The following is an 18,731-nucleotide window of genomic DNA, read 5'->3' on the forward strand; positions in this document are numbered from 1 at the left end:
GCAGTGGTTCTCAACCTTCCTCATGCCGCGACCCTTTAATACAGTTCCTCATGTTGTGGTGACCCCCAACCATAAACTTATTTTTGTTGCTACTTCATAACTGTAATTTTGCTACTGTTATGAATCGTAATGTAAATATCTGATATGCAGGATGTATTTTCATTGTTACAAATTGAACATAATTAAAGCATAGTGATTAATCACAAAAACAATATGTAATTATATATGTGTTTTCCGATGGTCTTAGGCGACCCCTGTGAAAGGGTCGTTCGACCCCCAAAGGGGTCGTGACCCACAGGTTGAGAACCACTGCCCTAGGAGCTGTATCAGTAAAGATATTCTATGACATATGTCTGATATTTTACTACCTATGGATTCTTCTAAGATTTTTATGGTTTCCAGTCTTATGTTTAAGTCCTTTATCCATTTTGAGTTTATTTTTGTTTATGGTGTAAGTTGGTGGTCTAGTGTCATTTTTTTCACGTATTGTCCAATTTTCCCAACACCATTTATTGAAGAGACTGTCCTGACTCCATTGTATGCTCTTGCCTCCTTTGTCAAATATTAATTAAGCATAATGGCTTGGGTTGATTTCTGGTTTCTCTGTTCTGTTCCATTGGCCTATATTATATGTCTGTTCTTGTGCCAGTACCAGGCAGTTTTGAGAACAGTGGCTTTGTAATATAGCTTGATATCTGGTATTGTGATCCCTCCAACTTTGTTCTTTCTCAGGATTGGTGTGGGTATTCATGGTCTTTTTTTATTCCATATGAATTTTTGGAGCATTTGTTCTAGGTTTGTGAAATATGCCATTGACATTTTAATAGGGATTGCATTGAATCTATAAATTGCTTTGGGTAGTATGGACATTTTAATGATGTTGATTCTATCAATCCATGAACACGGTATGTTCTTCCATTTGTTTATGTGTCCCTCTATCTCTTTTTTCAATGTCCTGTACTTTTGTGAGTACAGGTCTTTTATCTCCTTAGTTAAGTTTATTCTTAGTTATCTTAATTGTTTTTGGTGCAGTGGTAAATGGGATTGTTGTTTTAGTTTCTCTTTTTGTGAGTTCATTATTGGTGTATAAAAAAGCCATAGCCCTGGCTGGTTTTGCTCAGTTGATAGAGCGTTGGCCTGTGGACTGGGGGAGTCCTGGGTTAGATTCCAGTCAGGGGCACATGCCCGAGTTGCAGGCTTGATCCCCTGTGGGGGGTGTGCAGGAGCAGCCAATCGGTGATTCTCTCTCATCGTTGATGTTTTTGTCTCTCTCTCCCTCTCCCTTTCTCTCTGAAATCAGTAAAAAAAATATATTAAAAAAAAAGCCATAGATTTCTGGTTGTTAATTTTGAATCCTGCTACATTGCCGAATTCATTTATTAAGTCTAGTAGTTTTTTGATGGAGTCTTTAGGGTTTTCTATTTACAATTATCATGTCATCTGCAAATAATGACACTTTTACTTCTTTTCCAATTTGGATGCCTTTTATTTCTTCTTCTTGTCTGATTGCTATGGCTAGCACTTCCAGTACTGTGTCAAACAGGAGTGATGAAAGTAGGCATCCCTGTCTTGTTCCTGTTCTTTGGGGATATGGTTTTAGTTTTTGCCCATTGAGTATGATGTTGGCTGTAGGTTTATCATATAAGGCTTTTATTATGTTGAGGTATGATCCCTCTATTCCCACTTTGCTGAGAGTTTTTAATCAAGAAAGGGTGTTGGATTTTGTCAAATGCCTTTTCTGCATCAGTTGATATGATTATGTGATTTTTTTTATCTCTTAATTTGTTTATGTGATGTATTGCGTTTATTGATTTGCGGATATTGTACCAGCCTTGCATCCCTGGATAAATCCCACTTGGCCATGGCATATGATCTTTCTGGCATATGTAATGCTGGATCCGATTTGCTAGAATTTTGTTGAGGATTTTAGCATCTGTGTTCATCAGGGATATTGGCCTGTAATTCTCTTTCTTTGTAGTGACTTTATCTGGTTTTGGAATTAGGGTAATGCTGGCTTCATAGAAAGAGCTTGGAAGTGTGCCTTCCTCTTGAATTTTTTGTAATAGTCTTGAATTTTTTAGTTCTTCTTTGCATGTTTGGTAAAATTCCTTTGTAAAGCCGTCCAGACCAGGGCTTTTGTTTGCTGGAAGATTTTTGATTACTGCTTCTATTTCATCAGTAGTTATCGGCCTGTGTTTTTTATTCTTCCTGATTGAGTTTTGAAAACTTGTATTTTTCTAAGAATATGTCCATTTCATTTGTCCAGTTTATTGGAGTAGAGCTGTTCGTAGTATTGTTTTACAATCCTTTGTATATCTGTGGGGTCTGTGTTACTTCACCTCTTGCATTTCTGATTTTGTTTATTTGGGTCCTCTCTCTTTTGTTTTTTGGTGAGCCTGGCTAGAGGTTCATCAATCTTGTTTATCCTTTCAAAGAACCAGCTCTTGGTTTTATTGATCTTTTGTATTGTTTTTTGGCCTCTTCTTTTATGGCTTTTGTATGGTGTTATAGTGTTGTCATAAACGTTAATCAGTTCAGTGAATAGTATTGATCATTATTATGCCCTTGATGTATAAGTACGGAAGTTAGAAAGATAAATAAAATCCTGTGTCATCCCTCAAAGAATTCATATCCTAAGAGAGAAACTGACATCTAAACAACTTAGACAATGTGACTAATGTCATATTCATATTATAATGTAGAAAGTACTATAAATAACTGCTGAGAGAAGGAATTAGGTCTGCTGAAGGCTTGAAGAGTTTAGGAGAGGCTTCATTGAGAGGTAACCATTATAGATTCTCTGGGCAAAATAAGGTACGGGTGCATGAGTACAGACAGCTTCAGGGAGAACATGATAGAAATCTGGAAGTATTAACATGATTAATTATTTAATTTGCAATTAAAAGGAATTGCAAATGATGGGTGCTAAGACTGGATAGGTAGGAGACTAGATCAGTAGAGAGGTTAATGGGGAGCTCTGACAAGTTTTATAATGCTATATAACCTGATCAGAACAGTGCTTTATAAGAGACCTCTCTGGTGTCAGCGTGGCACATGGACTGGCATCGGGAAAGATGAGAGGCAGCAAAATAGTTACCTGCCTATGTGAATGGAACTCGGGCCTCCTGCTGACCAGTTTCAAGAGCTTTAAAACTTCATTATTTTAATTTCCTGTATTTTTTGCATCTTTAGCTTCAAATTATAGCATCAGTAATGTTATTTTTGAACGTGGAAATGCCCATTAAACTTATTCCCTTGTGTTTCTCATTAATAGGCTGCTGCTGATGAATACAATAGACTGAAGCAAGTTAAGGGGGTAAGTATCCCAGGTGGTAAGATTCTCCGAGGAATAATTTTTCTGTTGCATGTTTTTCCTTTAACCTTGAGAATACCTTGTCACGCATGTACTGATTATACACAGAAGGCCCAATAGTTGCAAGATAAACTATACCTGAGAAGTTGGAACCTTAATTTAAGTTGTTTGCAGCTATAAGCAATACTGATTTTTAAAAACTTTTTTAAAGTTTGAAGTATACTTACATACAAGTATACATCATAAATGTACAAGTTGGTAAATTCTCACAAAGCAACTACATACCTCTGTACCTGGCACTCAGATCAAGAAATAAATTTCCTTGTACTCTCTTCCAATTTTTGCTTTCTCTCCAGAGGTAACCACCATTCTCACCTCTAACATCATAGATTAATGTTGCCTGTTTTGAACTTTACATAAATGGAACCATATATGTGTGATTTCTCTTTAAAAAACTATTGATTGATTTGAGAGAGAGAAAGAGAAAGAGAGAGAGAAAAAAACATCAATTTATTGTTCCATTTATTTATGCACTCATTGGTTGCTTTCTGTATGTGCCCTGACCCAGGGACTGAACCCGCAACCTTGGCATACAGGGACGACGCTCTAACCAACTGAGCTACCTGGCCAGGGCTGTGTGATTTCTTTTGCTCAGTTCTGTGTGAAATCCATTCATGTTTTGGCATGTGGTTGTGGCTCATTTACTTATTTTGTGAAGAAAACACAACTTATTCACTTCTTCTATCATTACTGAGCATTTGGATTGTTTCCAAGTTAGGGCTTTTGCAACGAATGCAGCTTCAAACATTTTTGTGAGTGTCTAAGCACGTGTGCACGCAGTTGTTAGGTACATACTTAGGAGTGAAATTGCAGGGTCATTGGGTAAGTGTGTACCCAGCCTTGGGTCGGTACTGTCAACCAGTGTTCCTGGTTTGGGCCAGTTGAGATTCCTACCAAGTTGTATAGATTCCTGTTGCTCTATATCAGTGGTTCCCAAACTTATTTGGCCTACCGCCCCCTTTCCAGAAAAAATATTACTCAGCGCCCCCTGGAAATTAATTTTTTTTAAATTTTAATAGCAATTAAACAGAAAGATATATGTATTAATGTTTCTACCTTTTTCATAAAATATAGTAAAGAAAGGTGTAAATTAGAAACATTGAAGTTTGAAATTATGAAACTATTTATTGAACTCAGAATAGAAAGGTAATACAAAAAAAGTTAAAACAAATGCACCTGTGGCCATCACCGCCCCCCTGGATCGCTGCAGCGCCCACCAGGGGGCGGTAGAGCCCACTTTGGGAATCACTGCTCTATATCCTTACCAGCACTTGCCATTCCCAGTCGTTCTTTACTTCAAATATTTTGTTTGTTTGTTTTAAAAGATTTTACATTAAACTTGTAAAAATTACAAAACATCATGATTTTAAATGCAAGAGTTTAAAAGCATGTATAGTAAGTTTCCTGTCTCATTCATCATTAATCCAGTCCCCTTTTCCCAAACTGATATCACTAGTTTGTTTATGTTATCAAAAAGGCCAATAGGTGTTTGTTTGTTTTTGTCACTTTACAAATCATTAGAAATTCGTGTATCGTTTTGAAAACTCAGGTTAGAAGATTTTGTTCAGCAAAGAGAATCAACTGCCTATCTGGCTTGAGATACTGCCAGGTGCCTTATGTATGTTACATCATTTAACACTCCCAACAATTCTGATGACTAATAGTCCCCTTTTGTGATTGATCTCTGCCTTCCCAGCAGCTGCACATAACTCATTTTTATTTTGTTAAATTTACCTGATTCATTTTTTTTTCCTTTTTAGTCTGCAAATTACAAAAATAAGAGGAATTATTGCAAGCAGTTGAAGAGTAAGTTGTCCCACATCAAGAGGATGGTTGGAGATTATGACCGAGGGAAAACGGAAAGCAAATTCCAGATTGTCTGAGTGATGGCGAAGAATCCGACATCTCTGCAGTGGTGTCAGCATGCAAAATGACTTTGGACTCTAACCAGAGAGGCCAAACCTTTGTGATCATTACAGAGTTTTGGTAGCTTTCATATCATTGGTATTGAAGCATTTTATAAATAGCTTTTGATAATCAACTGTGCTGAACACTCCAATTAAGGATTTATGCTGTAAACACTGGTTCTGATATTAAGAACTGTTGTTTTGAGGTTTTTAAACCTTTTCAGGAAGGTTGCTCAGTGTACTGTGCTGTGAACTTTCACGCCCTAGGCAGTCATGTCTTAGTGCTTCATTAGTTCCAATAGGTAATCTCATTGAATCCTCCCAGAATCCTCCCTTCATGTAACTGTTATTTATAATGGTTCCTTTTCAGAGAAGGAAACTGGGTCCCTGCAGTGAAGTGAAACCACTTGTTTCCTAGCTTGCAGTTTTGGTTAAGTCTGTTTTATGACTCCATTAATGAAGTCCCTAACCGTTCATATTGTAGCTACTACGGATATTACATTCTACCAACTTTCCTACTGATTTTTTTTTCTGTGTGTAAATGGTTAAAAGAGCTTTTTATTGTTTTATGTTATCTTGGTAATAAAGACCATATAAAAGTAACACATTGTGAAATTTAAAGATTGTAAATATGTATTTACTTTTTAAAAATCAAAATTTAAAACCACTAGCTAGAATTTTATTGTGTATTTTAAAATACTTCTTAATCTTTTATGGTTTACATGTTTGTTTTTTTTTCTTTAACCAACTAGGCGCTTTCATTATATTAGAGTACCTGATTACATTTATAATTCAGTTGTGACTTGAAATGTATCTTACAGGAATGTTCAAGTTCTGTACATATTTTATAAGGTATTAAACCAGGTGTTTTCTTTCTATAATATACCTGTTTGATGTCATTAGTGCTGTTAATTTTAAGCTTTGCAAAACTACACTCAGCAATTATATCTGTTACTGTTTTAAACTCTTTTGGGTGTTATGCTGGTTGCTTGTTTCCCAGTCTGTTAATAAGGAAGCCGATTCGTCTGCCCTTAAATCTCAGCACTTTCTTTTCATTCAGATTTTTATTAGTAAAGTAAAACTAGCTGATAATACTGGGCATGTCACTAGCCAAGTTGATTGTGATTATCCCCCCAATTTAGAACTCTGTTTTTGTGGAAATATTTTGAAGAATCTGTAAATTAATCATTAGTCTGCAATTCAAACATTTAAGTATGTCAACATACCTGTAGAGATTTATTAAAAAATTTTTAATTACACTATTGCAGGAGTCCCCTCCCCACCCTTTGCCCACCGCCACCCTCCCCGGCCTCTCCCTTCCTTGGCCTTTACCAAATTACTGTCCATGTCCATGGGCTATGCATATACAGTGGGGCCTTGACTTACGAGTTTAATTCGTTCCGAGACCAAGCTCGTTAACTCAAATTACTCTATCAACTCAATGCAAAAAATCGGCAGAGACAGCTCGTATCTCAAAAAAACTCGTTAGTCAGGACCAGCCGTGGGCAAACTACGGCCCGCGGGCCGGATCCGGCCTATTTGAAATGAATAAAACTAAAAAAAAAAAAGACCGTACCCTTTTATGTAATGATGTTTACTTTGAATTTATATTAGTTCACACAAACACTCCATCCATGCTTTTGTTCCGGCCCTCCGGTCCAGTTTAAGAACCCATTGTGGCCCTCGAGTCAAAAAATTTGCCCACCCCTGGTCAGGACACTCGTAAGTCAAGGCCCCACTGTATGTGATTTTTAAAGGAGTTTATTTGAGCCAAATGTTTTGACAACATGTCAGGAAGCAAGATCTCAAATGCTCCAAGAATTCGTTTTGCAGTTTCTTTTGTATATTTGGAAATAAGGAAGATTACATGAAGGTCGGAGAAAGCAAGGTAGGGATTGTATTACAAGAAAAATGATGTGCTCTCTTGAAGGTGGTTATGCCTCAGAGGAGTCTGAAAAAGAGGAATACCCTGGTATTTTAAAGGTGTGTTAACCTAGAAGCACAAGAACAATGGACAGGGCTTACGTAAGGCAAAGATAAACCTTTTACTGAAGAAGTTATATGCCTGGGTCTGACTACCCACCATAATCAGCACAGGAATTTATGATCAGCCTTGGACTTTTCAGATTTATTACAGAGCCCCTTTTTCATCTACAAGTATGTCATTTTTTATATACCAGTCTGAATCATTTTCCAAAGATAAACTTTTTTTTATTATTGATTTTTAGAGAGAGAGAAACATCAACTTGTTGCTCCATCCATTCATGCATTCATTGGTTGCTTCTTGTTTGTGCCCTGACCTGGGTCAAACCCACAACCTTCACATATTGGGACAACGCTCTAACCGACTCACCTGCCAGAGCCCAAAGATAAACTTTTAAGTAATGTTTCCATTATAACACTGATTCATTTCTTCAAATTGAAGAAATTCTTAATTTTCCAGGTGTTTTACATATATGAGTAAAGATAATAGTCTATGCTTTTCATACCTGTTGGGCTCACATCAAATGGTAAGGACTCTCTTGAGCCACTTAACTGATTTTTACGTGTGCTAAAATTTTAACTTTGTGCTTGGAAGTCAATGTAATTAGTTTATGAAGGCAAGCTTGCCAGTGTTCTGACAAAACCAATTCAGCTGAATAGAGAAAATCAAATAGCATAAGTTTGCGTTGTAAAATTGTGCCATAAAATTGGACTTTGAAATACAAAAACAAAATCATTTTGCAAATGTGGTACTTACTACAGACCACTTTAGGAGCCAGGATCAGGGCATTTCTGATGGGATTGACATTAACTAGCTGGCTATAACTTTGAAAAGCCACTCAAGCAGTTTCCTAGTCTGGAAAGCAAGAGGTTTAGATTTGATTTCTGAGGTCTCTTCTATCTCTGACCTGTGATTCTTATGTCTGCATATATTTGTTCAAGGTCTTGTTGTGAAAGCATGTGGTCTATTTGATAAAGGTTCACTGCATAAGATTTTCTTACGTGTGTTTTGTATTAAAACTAGATGACATCAACATTTTTATTTATTTTGAAAAATTTAAAGAAATATTGAAAACTATACATACCTGTACCCACCACCCAGAAATAAAAGGTGTTAGTTTTGTCACATATGCTTTGTATTTTTTGAAATAAATTTAACTCTTAGTATTTATAGTAAAAGTTACATTCTATATACACGCATACATACACAAAATATTTAATTTCTTACAACAGTTCTATCTACTTGCAACCATTTCTCATTTTACAGTAAAGTAATGATCTGATGGATTCACTGGTCCATTGACACATTCTGTCAAGTGACTAAACTAGGAATCTTTGATTATGAGGTTCTATACTCCCACTCTAGCTTGATTTTCTTAATGAATTAATGGGTTGGATAAGGTGGAGTTGCTCTGTCCTTTTTAATTTTGAGTGCATTTTAAGTACTTATAATAATGTGAAATGTTTTCATATAAATATCTGAGGTTTCTATAACGACCTGAATGGGGGGCATGCGTGTATAAAGGGTCAGGGTAGAAGAATTCTTTAGTCATGGTTGCAGGGATCTTAGATTCAGTTGGCTGGGGAGCAGGTGGGGGAGTTCCCTAACATAAACACACTCTTCCTTTTTCAGCATTGGGATTGGAAGTATCTCAACTGGACATTTTAAAGGCTCAGCCATAGAAATAAGAATTCAAACTCAATCTCCTGGCAGCTCATGGTTCTGCTTACACTCACCATATAACTCTTCTTGTATGAAAGCACAAATAAATTAGATGGAAGGTGATCTCATCCCTCCTGTGTTTCATATTGTTAACATTTCTCCTAAAGCAGTGATTCTCAACCTTCTGGCCCTTTAAATACAGTTCCTCATGTTGTGACCCAACCATAAAATTATTTTCGTTGCTACTTCATAACTAATGTTGCTACTGTTATGAATCATAATGTAAATATCTGATATGCAGGATGGTCTTAGGCGATCCCTGTGAAAGGGTCGTTCGACTGCCAAAGGGGTTGTGACCCACAGGTTGAGAACCAATGTGACCTAAAGGGACTACTTTTCATGAATAAAATGTCCCAAGTGTCGTGTAGTTTTTGGAAAACACTGTGTTAAAATTAATGCCACTTTGGAGTTAGAAAAAGAACATGCACACAGAACTATGTAAGCGGGGTGGGGGGTGGGGGTGCGGCGGTGCACGCACACACACTGTGGAAGGGTGTTCCCAAAACATCTTTAGTTACTGCCAAAGAGCCTGCTTGCTCTTTCCTGCAAGTGGTCTTGCTTTGCCCTCCAGCAATTACTGTGTTTATGTGTGACCTTGGGCAAATTACTTAGCCTTCCTGTGTCTCATTTTGCTTATTTGAAAGATATCTGTACCTAATCTAGTTAAATGAAGGTAGTTATTGTGTAACTTAGATCAGTCATTGTCAGAAAGTAAATAAAAAATATGGCCAGTTACATCTATTTCCCAAAGCTGGAAGGTGAAATTTGAAACGACTTTTTAAAAAGCAAATTGTGTCTTCAAAGTTTATGTATTATCCCAATCCCCTATGTACTTCATATGTGTTGGGTGCAGGTTAAATTCTGAATTGTAGACATAACTGCATTAGGCTTGGCACTGTGACTTCATAAATGATGAACAAATGCTTAAAAGAATAGAGTTTACATATCAAGATAAGGATTATTAGGTACTGTTGTAAGAAATTCTGGAGGTGTTTAATGAGTCTCTTGAATGATTTAAGTTCCATCTAAAGGTACTGGAATAGGCAGGTTCACCTCTCCCAGTCTTTGAGGTTGCACACTTTGAATATCGGCTTGATTCCACTGGCTGAGCTGTTCATGAATTTCCTAACTGTGGATCGTGTCCAACCACCGACGGGCAAAGAACAAACTGTTCCATTCTTTATAGTTGTCCCTTAGTTTTACAAGTTGGAACATTTGGCTAGGTGAGAGCATTTATTATACTACTTGGTACACGATTAGAATATTGTGTCATAATTATGGCAAGGGATTATGGATTTATGCATATTTCGGTTAGCTTTGCTTTGGTACCATTCCTACTTGACTCACGGTCTAAAACTACAATCTGTACAGAGGAGAGTAAACTTTATAGTTGCTAAAAGTCTGAATGATTCAGGCTTCTCTCCACAAATATGCTTTAACTTAAATTTATTGGAGAGCCCTCTGTTTTTCCCCCGATTTTCCATTAGAAAGTTTCTAGGGTGGTAAACCTAAGTGAGAAACTTGGAGCTTGGGATTGTGGCTGTTAGGAATGCATCCCATCTTGGAATAGGATGGTCCAGCAGAATGGAAGGGAAGAAAAGAAAAAGAAGAAAGCATGGCGTTTATAGAGAGAAGGGAAAGGGAAAAGTGTGGTGGTGTTTGTGTGAGTCCTGTAGAGGAGTCAAAGATGTCAGGGAGGCGAAGATGGAAGGTGACTGGCACTTTGGGAAAAATCATCAACACTGATTTCCCCTCGCCCTTTTAAAGACAATAAGACCTCATCTTCTGGTTACGGAGTTGCCACTAGTGATGTATAAAACCTGTAGAGTAGGTGGAGGTATCCCCATTTTATAGGTGACTTGCTTGAGGTCACCCAGCTAGTCAGGCGGAGCCTGATATTAAAGCCAGGTCTGTTCATTCCACTACTACGCAGGATGGCTTCTGTTTGTTTTTGAGGGAGTAGAACACATGGGGAAATAATGTTGGTGCCAATAAAGCAATACCTGTAACGAAGGGGAAGCATATGCTAATGGGGAAGCAAAGCAGCTCCAGACCCTGTATTTCCTTTCTGCTCTTCCTCTCCTGGGCCTAACCTTTTAAAAAATATTCTGGGGTTGCTTTGTCTCTCCATTACTCGAGCGTGGGAAATGCTAGTACTTAATTCCATATGTACTAGCAGGCATCTCCAACAACTTTTCCAAAACAACGGATCTTACCCATCCCCTACCCTCTCAGTAATTGCAACTCCAACCTTTCGGTTGCTCAACTAAAAAAGTTTGGAATCACTGGTTCCTTGCTCATAATACACACCCAATCTATCGACAAGATTGTGAATCCAACCGCTCCTCACTCCCTGCACTGCCCTCCTACACTAGTTCAAGCCACCATCCTCCCTCCGAAGTTCTCACGAGGCCCACAGCCACCCACCTCTCTGATTTCTGGGGCCACCATCCGCCCCCCCCCCCCCACGCTCGCTCACGTAGTCCCTCAAACACGCCAATGTTCTTCCACCTTTGCGCTCGCATCTCCCTTTACCTGGAGAGATCGTCCCTAATACAGCATGGTCAACTCCCTCTCTCATTCTGATGGCGGCTCAACTGTCCTGGTGCGAATTCCTCTGACCACGCGATTTAACACAGCCGCCCATTCCTCCTTTCATGCTTCATTTTACTCGATGCCACTATCACCATTTCATCGAGTCTGTTTTTCTTGACAACTGTCTCCATAGAAGGAAACCCCAGGAAGCCAAGGTTTTCGGTCCGTTTTTCATTGCCGTGTTCTCAGTGGTGAGAACTGTCTCAGGCCCCAAGTTAGTGTTCAATAAAACATTCCTTACATGAACACCGGGAGCAGCAGAGGCGTCCCCGAAAACTTGCACAGCAAGGTCCTGTTTAGCTGCTGCCGTTCTGCATGTCAACCCTTAGAAATAAGCAAAGTCATGCTCCTCAGTTCCCGGATCGATGGCTACCGGGACTCCAACCTTCCAAGACGGGATGATGCTTCTCTCGCCTCTTCCTTAGCTGGAAGCGGGGACTGTAGCTCCCTCCCCGCACTCGAAATCAGCTGCGAGAAGCCGCGGCCCGGGAACGCCAGGCTCCCACCACCTACACTTGAAGCGGTCGGAACGTTTCTGCCACGCCTCTGCGTGCGGCGGAAGGACTTCGGAGGCGCCCTTAGAGCGGGTTGGGCGGAGCTTCCGGGCAGAGCGGCTTCCGGGCAGAGTGGCGTCGGGCCGGACCGGTGAGTCCGCGGGTGGAGGCCCGCGCAGAGCGGAGGTGTGGGCCGGATGCCTGGGGCGGCTGGCGGCGCGAAGGGCCTTCACTCCCCGGCCGGAGGCTGAATGGCCTGACCGGCGTCATGAGGAATGAGGGTGTGAGGGAGCGTGCGGAAGAGGAGGGCCGTTTCCGTGTGGGAGCTGCGGGGGAATGTCTATTTGGGGAATGTCCCTACCGCAGAGCGCGAGCTTTGGGAATTGGGACCCTGGGTTCGAGTTTGCGACCTGCCTCCAGCCAGGTGGCCTCGAGGGAGTGACGAACCATCGATCCTCGAGTTCCGCAACTGAAAACAGGACAGTGGTCACCCGAGCCTGCCTCACAGCGCTTGCTGGGATCAGGTCTGCGGACCAGCTTCCTGGCGTGGGCGTCGGTGCAGGTCGCAGTTGTTGGCAGGTAGCGGTCTGCGCTCCTGTGACAGGAAGCACGCCAACAGGCTTACGCGGGCTTTTCTGGGGTTGGGTTCCCAGGAAACAGGTTACTGATATTTTGAGAAGATGGGCTATTAGGAAGTTAGTTCCAGGAGTTGACCGACCTGAGGGGTTACCAAGTGCATCTTTCTCCAGGATGCGTTGTAAGCATCCAGCTTCCCTTCCAGCGCCTGCAGTCACGGGGAGCTTCATTCACACCCGTCCTGTGCCTGCAATTTCCCGTCGCGCGCAGCTCTAACGAAAACAAACGTGCTTGTCTGCAGAGAGCCGCGAGTGTACCCACCTGCAGTGCCTACTCACCTTGTGTCAGAGCTTTCAGGGAATTCAGTAACAAAAGTAAAATACATCTTGATGTGATGGATGCCAGGAGCCACTTTTTAAAAAATTGGAGTTTATAAACGTTGAAAACACTTTCTTGGAGAATCAAAATGTTCAATTTATTCACTGTATGTTACGTTACTACACATCATTAAACCTACAAGGGCATCAACATAGTCAGCTGTTGAAACAGTACAGAAGTTAGAATTAGGTCACTTCTCTACTTCAAGATGTTAAAGTGGATCGCCAGATTTCCTGCAGCAAAAGAGTCTCTTTCAGGGCCGTGGAGTGGTTGATTCAGTGAGAGACTTGGAGCTTTAGTAAATAATATCTAATTATTACAGGTGCCACAGGAAACAGTGTTGCCATAAACACCGTGTACAACTTGTCAATAGATTTTAATTCCAGAAGTCCATTTATAGGTCAGTTCTTCAAATCCTTAAATGTCTGTTTTAGAAACAATAATATAAAAGGAGGGTAAGGTCTTGGTTTTGGTCCTCATCATAAAGATTTATCTTTGACTCTGCCAGTGAGGAGATTTGTTTTGTCCTTAATGTCTTGGCACTTAGGATTCCTTTGAGCCTTCATTTATGCACCAAGGAAGCTGAGAATGAGAGTGTGGGGTAGGCAGGGATATTTCATTGGAGAAGGTGGAGGTGTGGATGTGGTGGGATGTTTATTACTTGGTTATGGTTAATAGGTTCCCCCTACTACCTGTTTTGTCCTTGATTATTCAAGAAATGAAGGTTCGTATTGAAAATACAGAAATGAATAAAGAAACAAAAAAAACTAATCACCCTTAATCCAGTCATACAGATGAAACCTATTTATTGAATTACTAAATTTTTTTCCTTTTAATAGTAGGTATCTGTGTAGGTTTAATAGTGTGTCATTTTTTGAATTATGAGCCATAAGCATTTATCATTTATAAATAATAAATTTCATTTAAAAATTTGATTATGAAACGAATCACATATACACAAAGATGGAGGGGTAGTACAATAAATCACCACATCCATCACTCAGCTATAATAATCATTAGTTGTAGCTCATCTTGCTTTATCTACACCCCTACTCACTTCTCATAATCCATGGTCCTGCCCTATGACACATCTGTAATCCATTTTTGTTTTTTAAAAAATTGTAAAAGATACTTTTATTGGTGCCAAATTTGTGTGTAAATATTTTTAGTCTTTCTTGGGGATGGGAAAAGTTCCATGAGGATTTTGTAAATTTTTTTCACCCAACAAAAATTATTGACTAAATTTCAAAGAATATAAGATGACCTTGCATTCTGATTTTTTTTTTTTACTTTGTATGTTTACTTCCCCCTCTTTACTTTTCAAATTTAATTGTATAAAAAATGTCATTCAACCGAAGGACTTGTATGCATGCATATAAGCATAACCAATGGATACAGACACAGGGGGCGGGGGTGAGGGCATGAGTTGGGGGATGGGGGGATATTGGGGAGATAAGGACACATTTGTAATACCTTAATAAAGGGAAAAAAATCTAAAAATGTCATTCAACAACAAAACAAATACTTTTAGGAAATTTACAATGTAATGATTTTTATAGGATATTGAATAATATAATACATTTAAGAAAAAATGGATGAAGAACCTGAAAGAACTAAGCGATGGGAAGGAGGCTATGAAAGAACATGGTGAGTAGAGCATTATTACAATGTCTCTCTTTTTAGACATTTTTTAAAAGTATATTTTTATTGATTTTTAGAGAGAGAGGAGGGGAGAGGGATAGAGAGATAGAAACATCGATGAGAGAGGAAGTCATTTATTGACTGCCTCCTACACAGCACCCACTGGGATCGAGCCCACAACCCGGGCATGTGCCTTGACTGGGAATCGAGCTGGCGACTTCTTAGTTCCTGGGTTGACTCTCAACTGCTGAGCCACACCAGCCAGGCATCTTTTAGACATTTTTTTATAACTTAATTAAAGTATATTTTACAAATGTTAAAATTAAGCTGTTTCCAGTGTGTAACTGAGTGATTTTTAGAAAATTTGTTCAGTTGTGTATTCATCCCCACAAATCAGTATTAGAACATTAAAAAATTTTTAGAGAGAGAGACATCAGTTTTTCTCCACTCATTTGTGCATTCATTAGTTGTTTCTTGTATAGGTCCTGACTGGGGATCGAATGCAACCTAGTTACACTGGGATAACGCTCCAACCAACTGAGCTACCTGTCAGGTCCTAGAACATTTTTAAAAGCACCCCAGTAAGATCCCTCCTGCCCACTTACAATTAATTCAATTTATACCTCTAGCCCTAGCCAACCACTAATCTACGTTGTCTCTATAGATTGCCCTTTCTGGACATTTCATGTAAATGTAATAATATAATAGGTGGTCATTTGTGTCTGGCTTCCTTTCACTTAACATACTGTTTTTCCTACTAGCCCAGTAGTTCAGGTGGTGAGAGTGTTGTCCTGATATGCCAAGGTTGCAGGTTTTGTTTTTGTTTTTGTTTTTGTTTTTGTTTTTAAATATATTTTATTGATATTTTACAGAGAGGAAGGGAGAGGGATAGAGAGTTAGAAATATCTATGAGAGAGAAACATTGATCAGCTGCCTCCTGCACGCCCCCTCCTGGCGATGTGCCCGCAACCAAGGGACATGCCCTTGACCAGAATCGAACCTGGGACCCTTCAAACCGGCCAGGGCAAGATTGCAGGTTTTATTGTTGTTTGTTTGTTTGATTTTGTTAATCCGAAGATATTTTTTTTTCCAGTGATTTTTTTTTAGAGAGAATGGGAGAGAGAGAGAGAGAGAGGGAGAGAGAGATACATCAATTGATTGTCTCCTGCACATGCCCTGACCAGGGCCTGGGATTGATCCTGCAACCCAGGTACGTGCCCTTTGACAGGGAATGCACCCCTTGACCCTTCAGTGTATGGATCAATGCTCTAACCATTGAATACACCAGCCAGGGCAAGGTTGCAGGTTTGTTCTTGGGTCAGGGCACAAATAAGAAGCAACCAATGAATGTATAAATAAGTGGAACAACAAATAAATGTTTCTCTTCCTCTTCCTTCTTCCCTCTCATTCTCCTTCCCTTCTTCCCTTCCCTCTTTCTCTTCCTTCCTCCTTCCCTTCCTCCCTCCCTTTCTTCCCCTTTCTCTCTAAAATCAATTTTTTTTAAATGCTATTTTCAAGATTCATTCATGTAGCACATATCAATAACTCATTCTTTTTTATTGGAGAATAATATTCTATTCTGTTGTTATACCATATTTTTACTCATTCGTTCATCAGTCGATAGACATTTAGATTTCTTACAGTTTTTGGCTGTTATGAATAATGCACCAGTGAACATTTACATACAGATCTTTATATGGACATATGTTTTCGTTTCTATTTGGTTAATTAATTTTTAGCTTATCTTTCTAAACAAGTAATTACTGCTTATAGGGAGATTCTTAAAGAAGATGAGTCAGGATCACTGAAAGCTACAATAGAAGACATTCTCTTCAAAGCAAAGAGAAAAAGGTATGTAAACTTTTTTGTAGGTATGTTACAAAAGCTAAAATATATTTCTTTAAGCTTTTCTGTGCACCTATACCCACTCCTCAGTACTTAATTTCACCAGTGTTTCAAGGAATTTGACCTGTAACCTAAACAGGGGGAAGGAACCAGGAACCTAGTACTTCAGCAGGGAAATGGGTCTTTAGGGACTATCCAGAATGCCTATAATTATGTGGCTTCCGTAAGTTAATAATTTACTAAATAAATGCAGGCTAGTTGAAGCATTGTATTGATTTTGGGGGGCAGTATATGATAGATAGTCCATTAAAATGTTTGCATAATTTTAACAGAGTATTTGAGCACCATGGACAAGTTCGACTTGGAATGGTATGTTATTTTTTCTTTTACTGGTACAGAACTATTTTGGGGTTAAGAAGCATTCTGCCTTGATAGAATAAACAAACCTTTTAAAACAACATATTAAAAAATATATAGACTATGTGAGTACTAAATGCCATTTTTACTTCTTGGTCAAAAAAGTATTTGAAAACTGTCCTTCTTTGTATTTTTTTTATAGATGCGCCATCTTTATGTGGTAGTAGATGGGTCAAGAACAATGGAAGACCAAGATTTAAAGCCGAATAGACTGACATGTACTTTAAAGGTAAAAGAAAATTTTTTACATACAATCTTCTTTTTTCTTTTTCTTTTGAGTTAATACAAACTATAGCTAAGTAGAAGTGCTACCAGATCATTTAGAAAATGATATACCAAAATAGCTAATTATAGTAGTCCCCCCCACCCCCCACCCCTTATCCTCAGTTTCAGTTACCATGGTCAACCACAGTCTGAAAATATTAATTAAAAAATTCCAGAGAAAAAAGTTCATATGTTTTATTTACTTAATCCTCACCCGAGGATACATTTGTATTGATTTTAGAGAGAAAGGAAGGGAGGGAAAGAGAGAGAGAAAGACATAGATGTGAGAAAGAAACATCAATCGGTTGTCTCCCCTATGCGTGTGCCCCAGCCAGGGATTGAACCTGTATTTGGAGTATGGGACAATGCTCTAACCAACTGAGTCACCAGCCAGAGCTAAATTTTATCATTTTTTATTTAATATTTTTACTACTGAACATTTTTGAAAATCTAATAACTTAAAAATCATGCTTGATAAATAGGTTTCCCAAAATATGTTCCCTATGGTTGTTATTTTGCTCTTACCTGGTATTTCCTTTTGTTTTATTTGAACAGTTGTTGGAATACTTCGTAGAGGAATATTTTGATCAAAATCCTATTAGTCAGGTATGTAAATAAGTGATGGAATTCAGAATTAGATTCCTGATATTACTGCCAAATAAAATTTATTTTTAAAACATTGGGCATCTGTTCTATAAATTATTAAGTGTTTCAGACTGTGTACTAGTTTTTAGTACATTTGTCAATGAAAAACAAGATAACTCTAAAAGTTAAATTATGTACAGTGAACTCATAGCTAAATTTATGTCTAAAGCATCATGAAAAAAGTTTTCTCACATGTTACTTATTCCTTTTGTAAACACTAATTTATGTTAATGTACATTCTTACCAAGAAGTAATTTGTTAAATTAAGAATCCTTTTTGTTTTTATTTTTAGATTGGAATCATTGTGACAAAGAGTAAAAGAGCTGAAAAACTGACAGAACTCTCAGGTATGCATAAAATTACCTTTATAGGACTCAAGGACTTGGCTTTATTTACTCAGCCTTGAAACCCTATCCAAAAGGTTGCCTAGTAAGTAAAATTAGGCCTTCCTGTATGTTCTCTATTAAATTTGGTATCAAAGATGAACTGTTTTTATTGTGTGTGTGTATCTTTATTTTTTTAATCCTTACCTAAGGATATATATTTTTTAATTGGTTTGAGAGAGAGAGAGAAAGAGACTTTACTGGTTGTTTCCCCACCAGAGATTGAACCTTCAACCTGGGTATGTTCCAGGGCTAAGACAAACTGTTTTATTTATTTATTTATTTATTTATTTTAATTGGTTTAGAGAGAGAGAAAGAGACTTTACTGGTTGTTTCCCCACCAGAGATTGAACCTTCAACCTGGGTATGTTCCAGGGCTAAGAAGACCTGTTTTATTTATTTATTTATTTATTTATTTATTTATTTAAAGTATACTAGAGGCCCGGTGCACAAAAATTTGTGCACTCGGGGGGCGGGGGAGGGGGGGCCCCCAGCCCGGCCCGGGCC

General features: G+C 38.6%; 2 protein-coding genes and 1 long non-coding RNA gene across 5 annotated transcripts in view; 2 read left to right on the forward strand and 1 right to left on the reverse strand.

The window, feature by feature from the left end:
- Positions 1-6,163, forward strand: part of OCLN (occludin) — a 41,883-nt gene extending 35,720 nt beyond the window's left edge. For both annotated transcript variants that reach the window (XM_014549473.1, XM_014549476.1), the window contains 2 exons: positions 3,275-3,316; positions 5,134-6,163. In XM_014549473.1, coding sequence (XP_014404959.1) covers positions 3,275-3,316; positions 5,134-5,256 — 165 coding nt within the window. In that variant the 3' untranslated portion in view covers positions 5,257-6,163. The remainder of the gene's footprint in view (positions 1-3,274; positions 3,317-5,133) is intronic.
- Positions 6,164-9,525: 3,362 nt separating this feature from the next.
- LOC102248681 lies at positions 9,526-11,599 on the reverse strand. The gene is made up of 2 exons (XR_313111.2): positions 11,522-11,599; positions 9,526-10,989 (listed from the first exon to the last, which is right to left on the reverse strand). It is a non-coding gene; the product is annotated as an uncharacterized LOC102248681 (long non-coding RNA).
- A 553-nt stretch (positions 11,600-12,152) lies between these two features.
- The window catches only part of GTF2H2 (general transcription factor IIH, polypeptide 2, 44kDa), a 24,514-nt gene continuing 17,935 nt past the window's right edge, over positions 12,153-18,731 (forward strand). The window contains exons 1-7 of one of the 2 annotated variants that reach the window (XM_005857994.2): positions 12,153-12,226; positions 14,589-14,676; positions 16,444-16,521; positions 16,848-16,884; positions 17,075-17,161; positions 17,752-17,802; positions 18,134-18,188. In XM_005857994.2, the coding sequence (XP_005858056.1) occupies positions 14,621-14,676; positions 16,444-16,521; positions 16,848-16,884; positions 17,075-17,161; positions 17,752-17,802; positions 18,134-18,188 (364 nt within the window). In that variant the 5' untranslated portion in view covers positions 12,153-12,226; positions 14,589-14,620. Of the gene's footprint in view, positions 12,227-14,588; positions 14,677-16,443; positions 16,522-16,847; positions 16,885-17,074; positions 17,162-17,751; positions 17,803-18,133; positions 18,189-18,731 lie in introns of those variants that run through there. The other variant, XM_014549490.1, reaches the window with a different exon arrangement.

Source organism: Myotis brandtii, unplaced genomic scaffold (assembly GCF_000412655.1).
Source record: "Myotis brandtii unplaced genomic scaffold, ASM41265v1 scaffold115, whole genome shotgun sequence".
Lineage (NCBI taxonomy): Eukaryota > Metazoa > Chordata > Mammalia > Chiroptera > Vespertilionidae > Myotis > Myotis brandtii.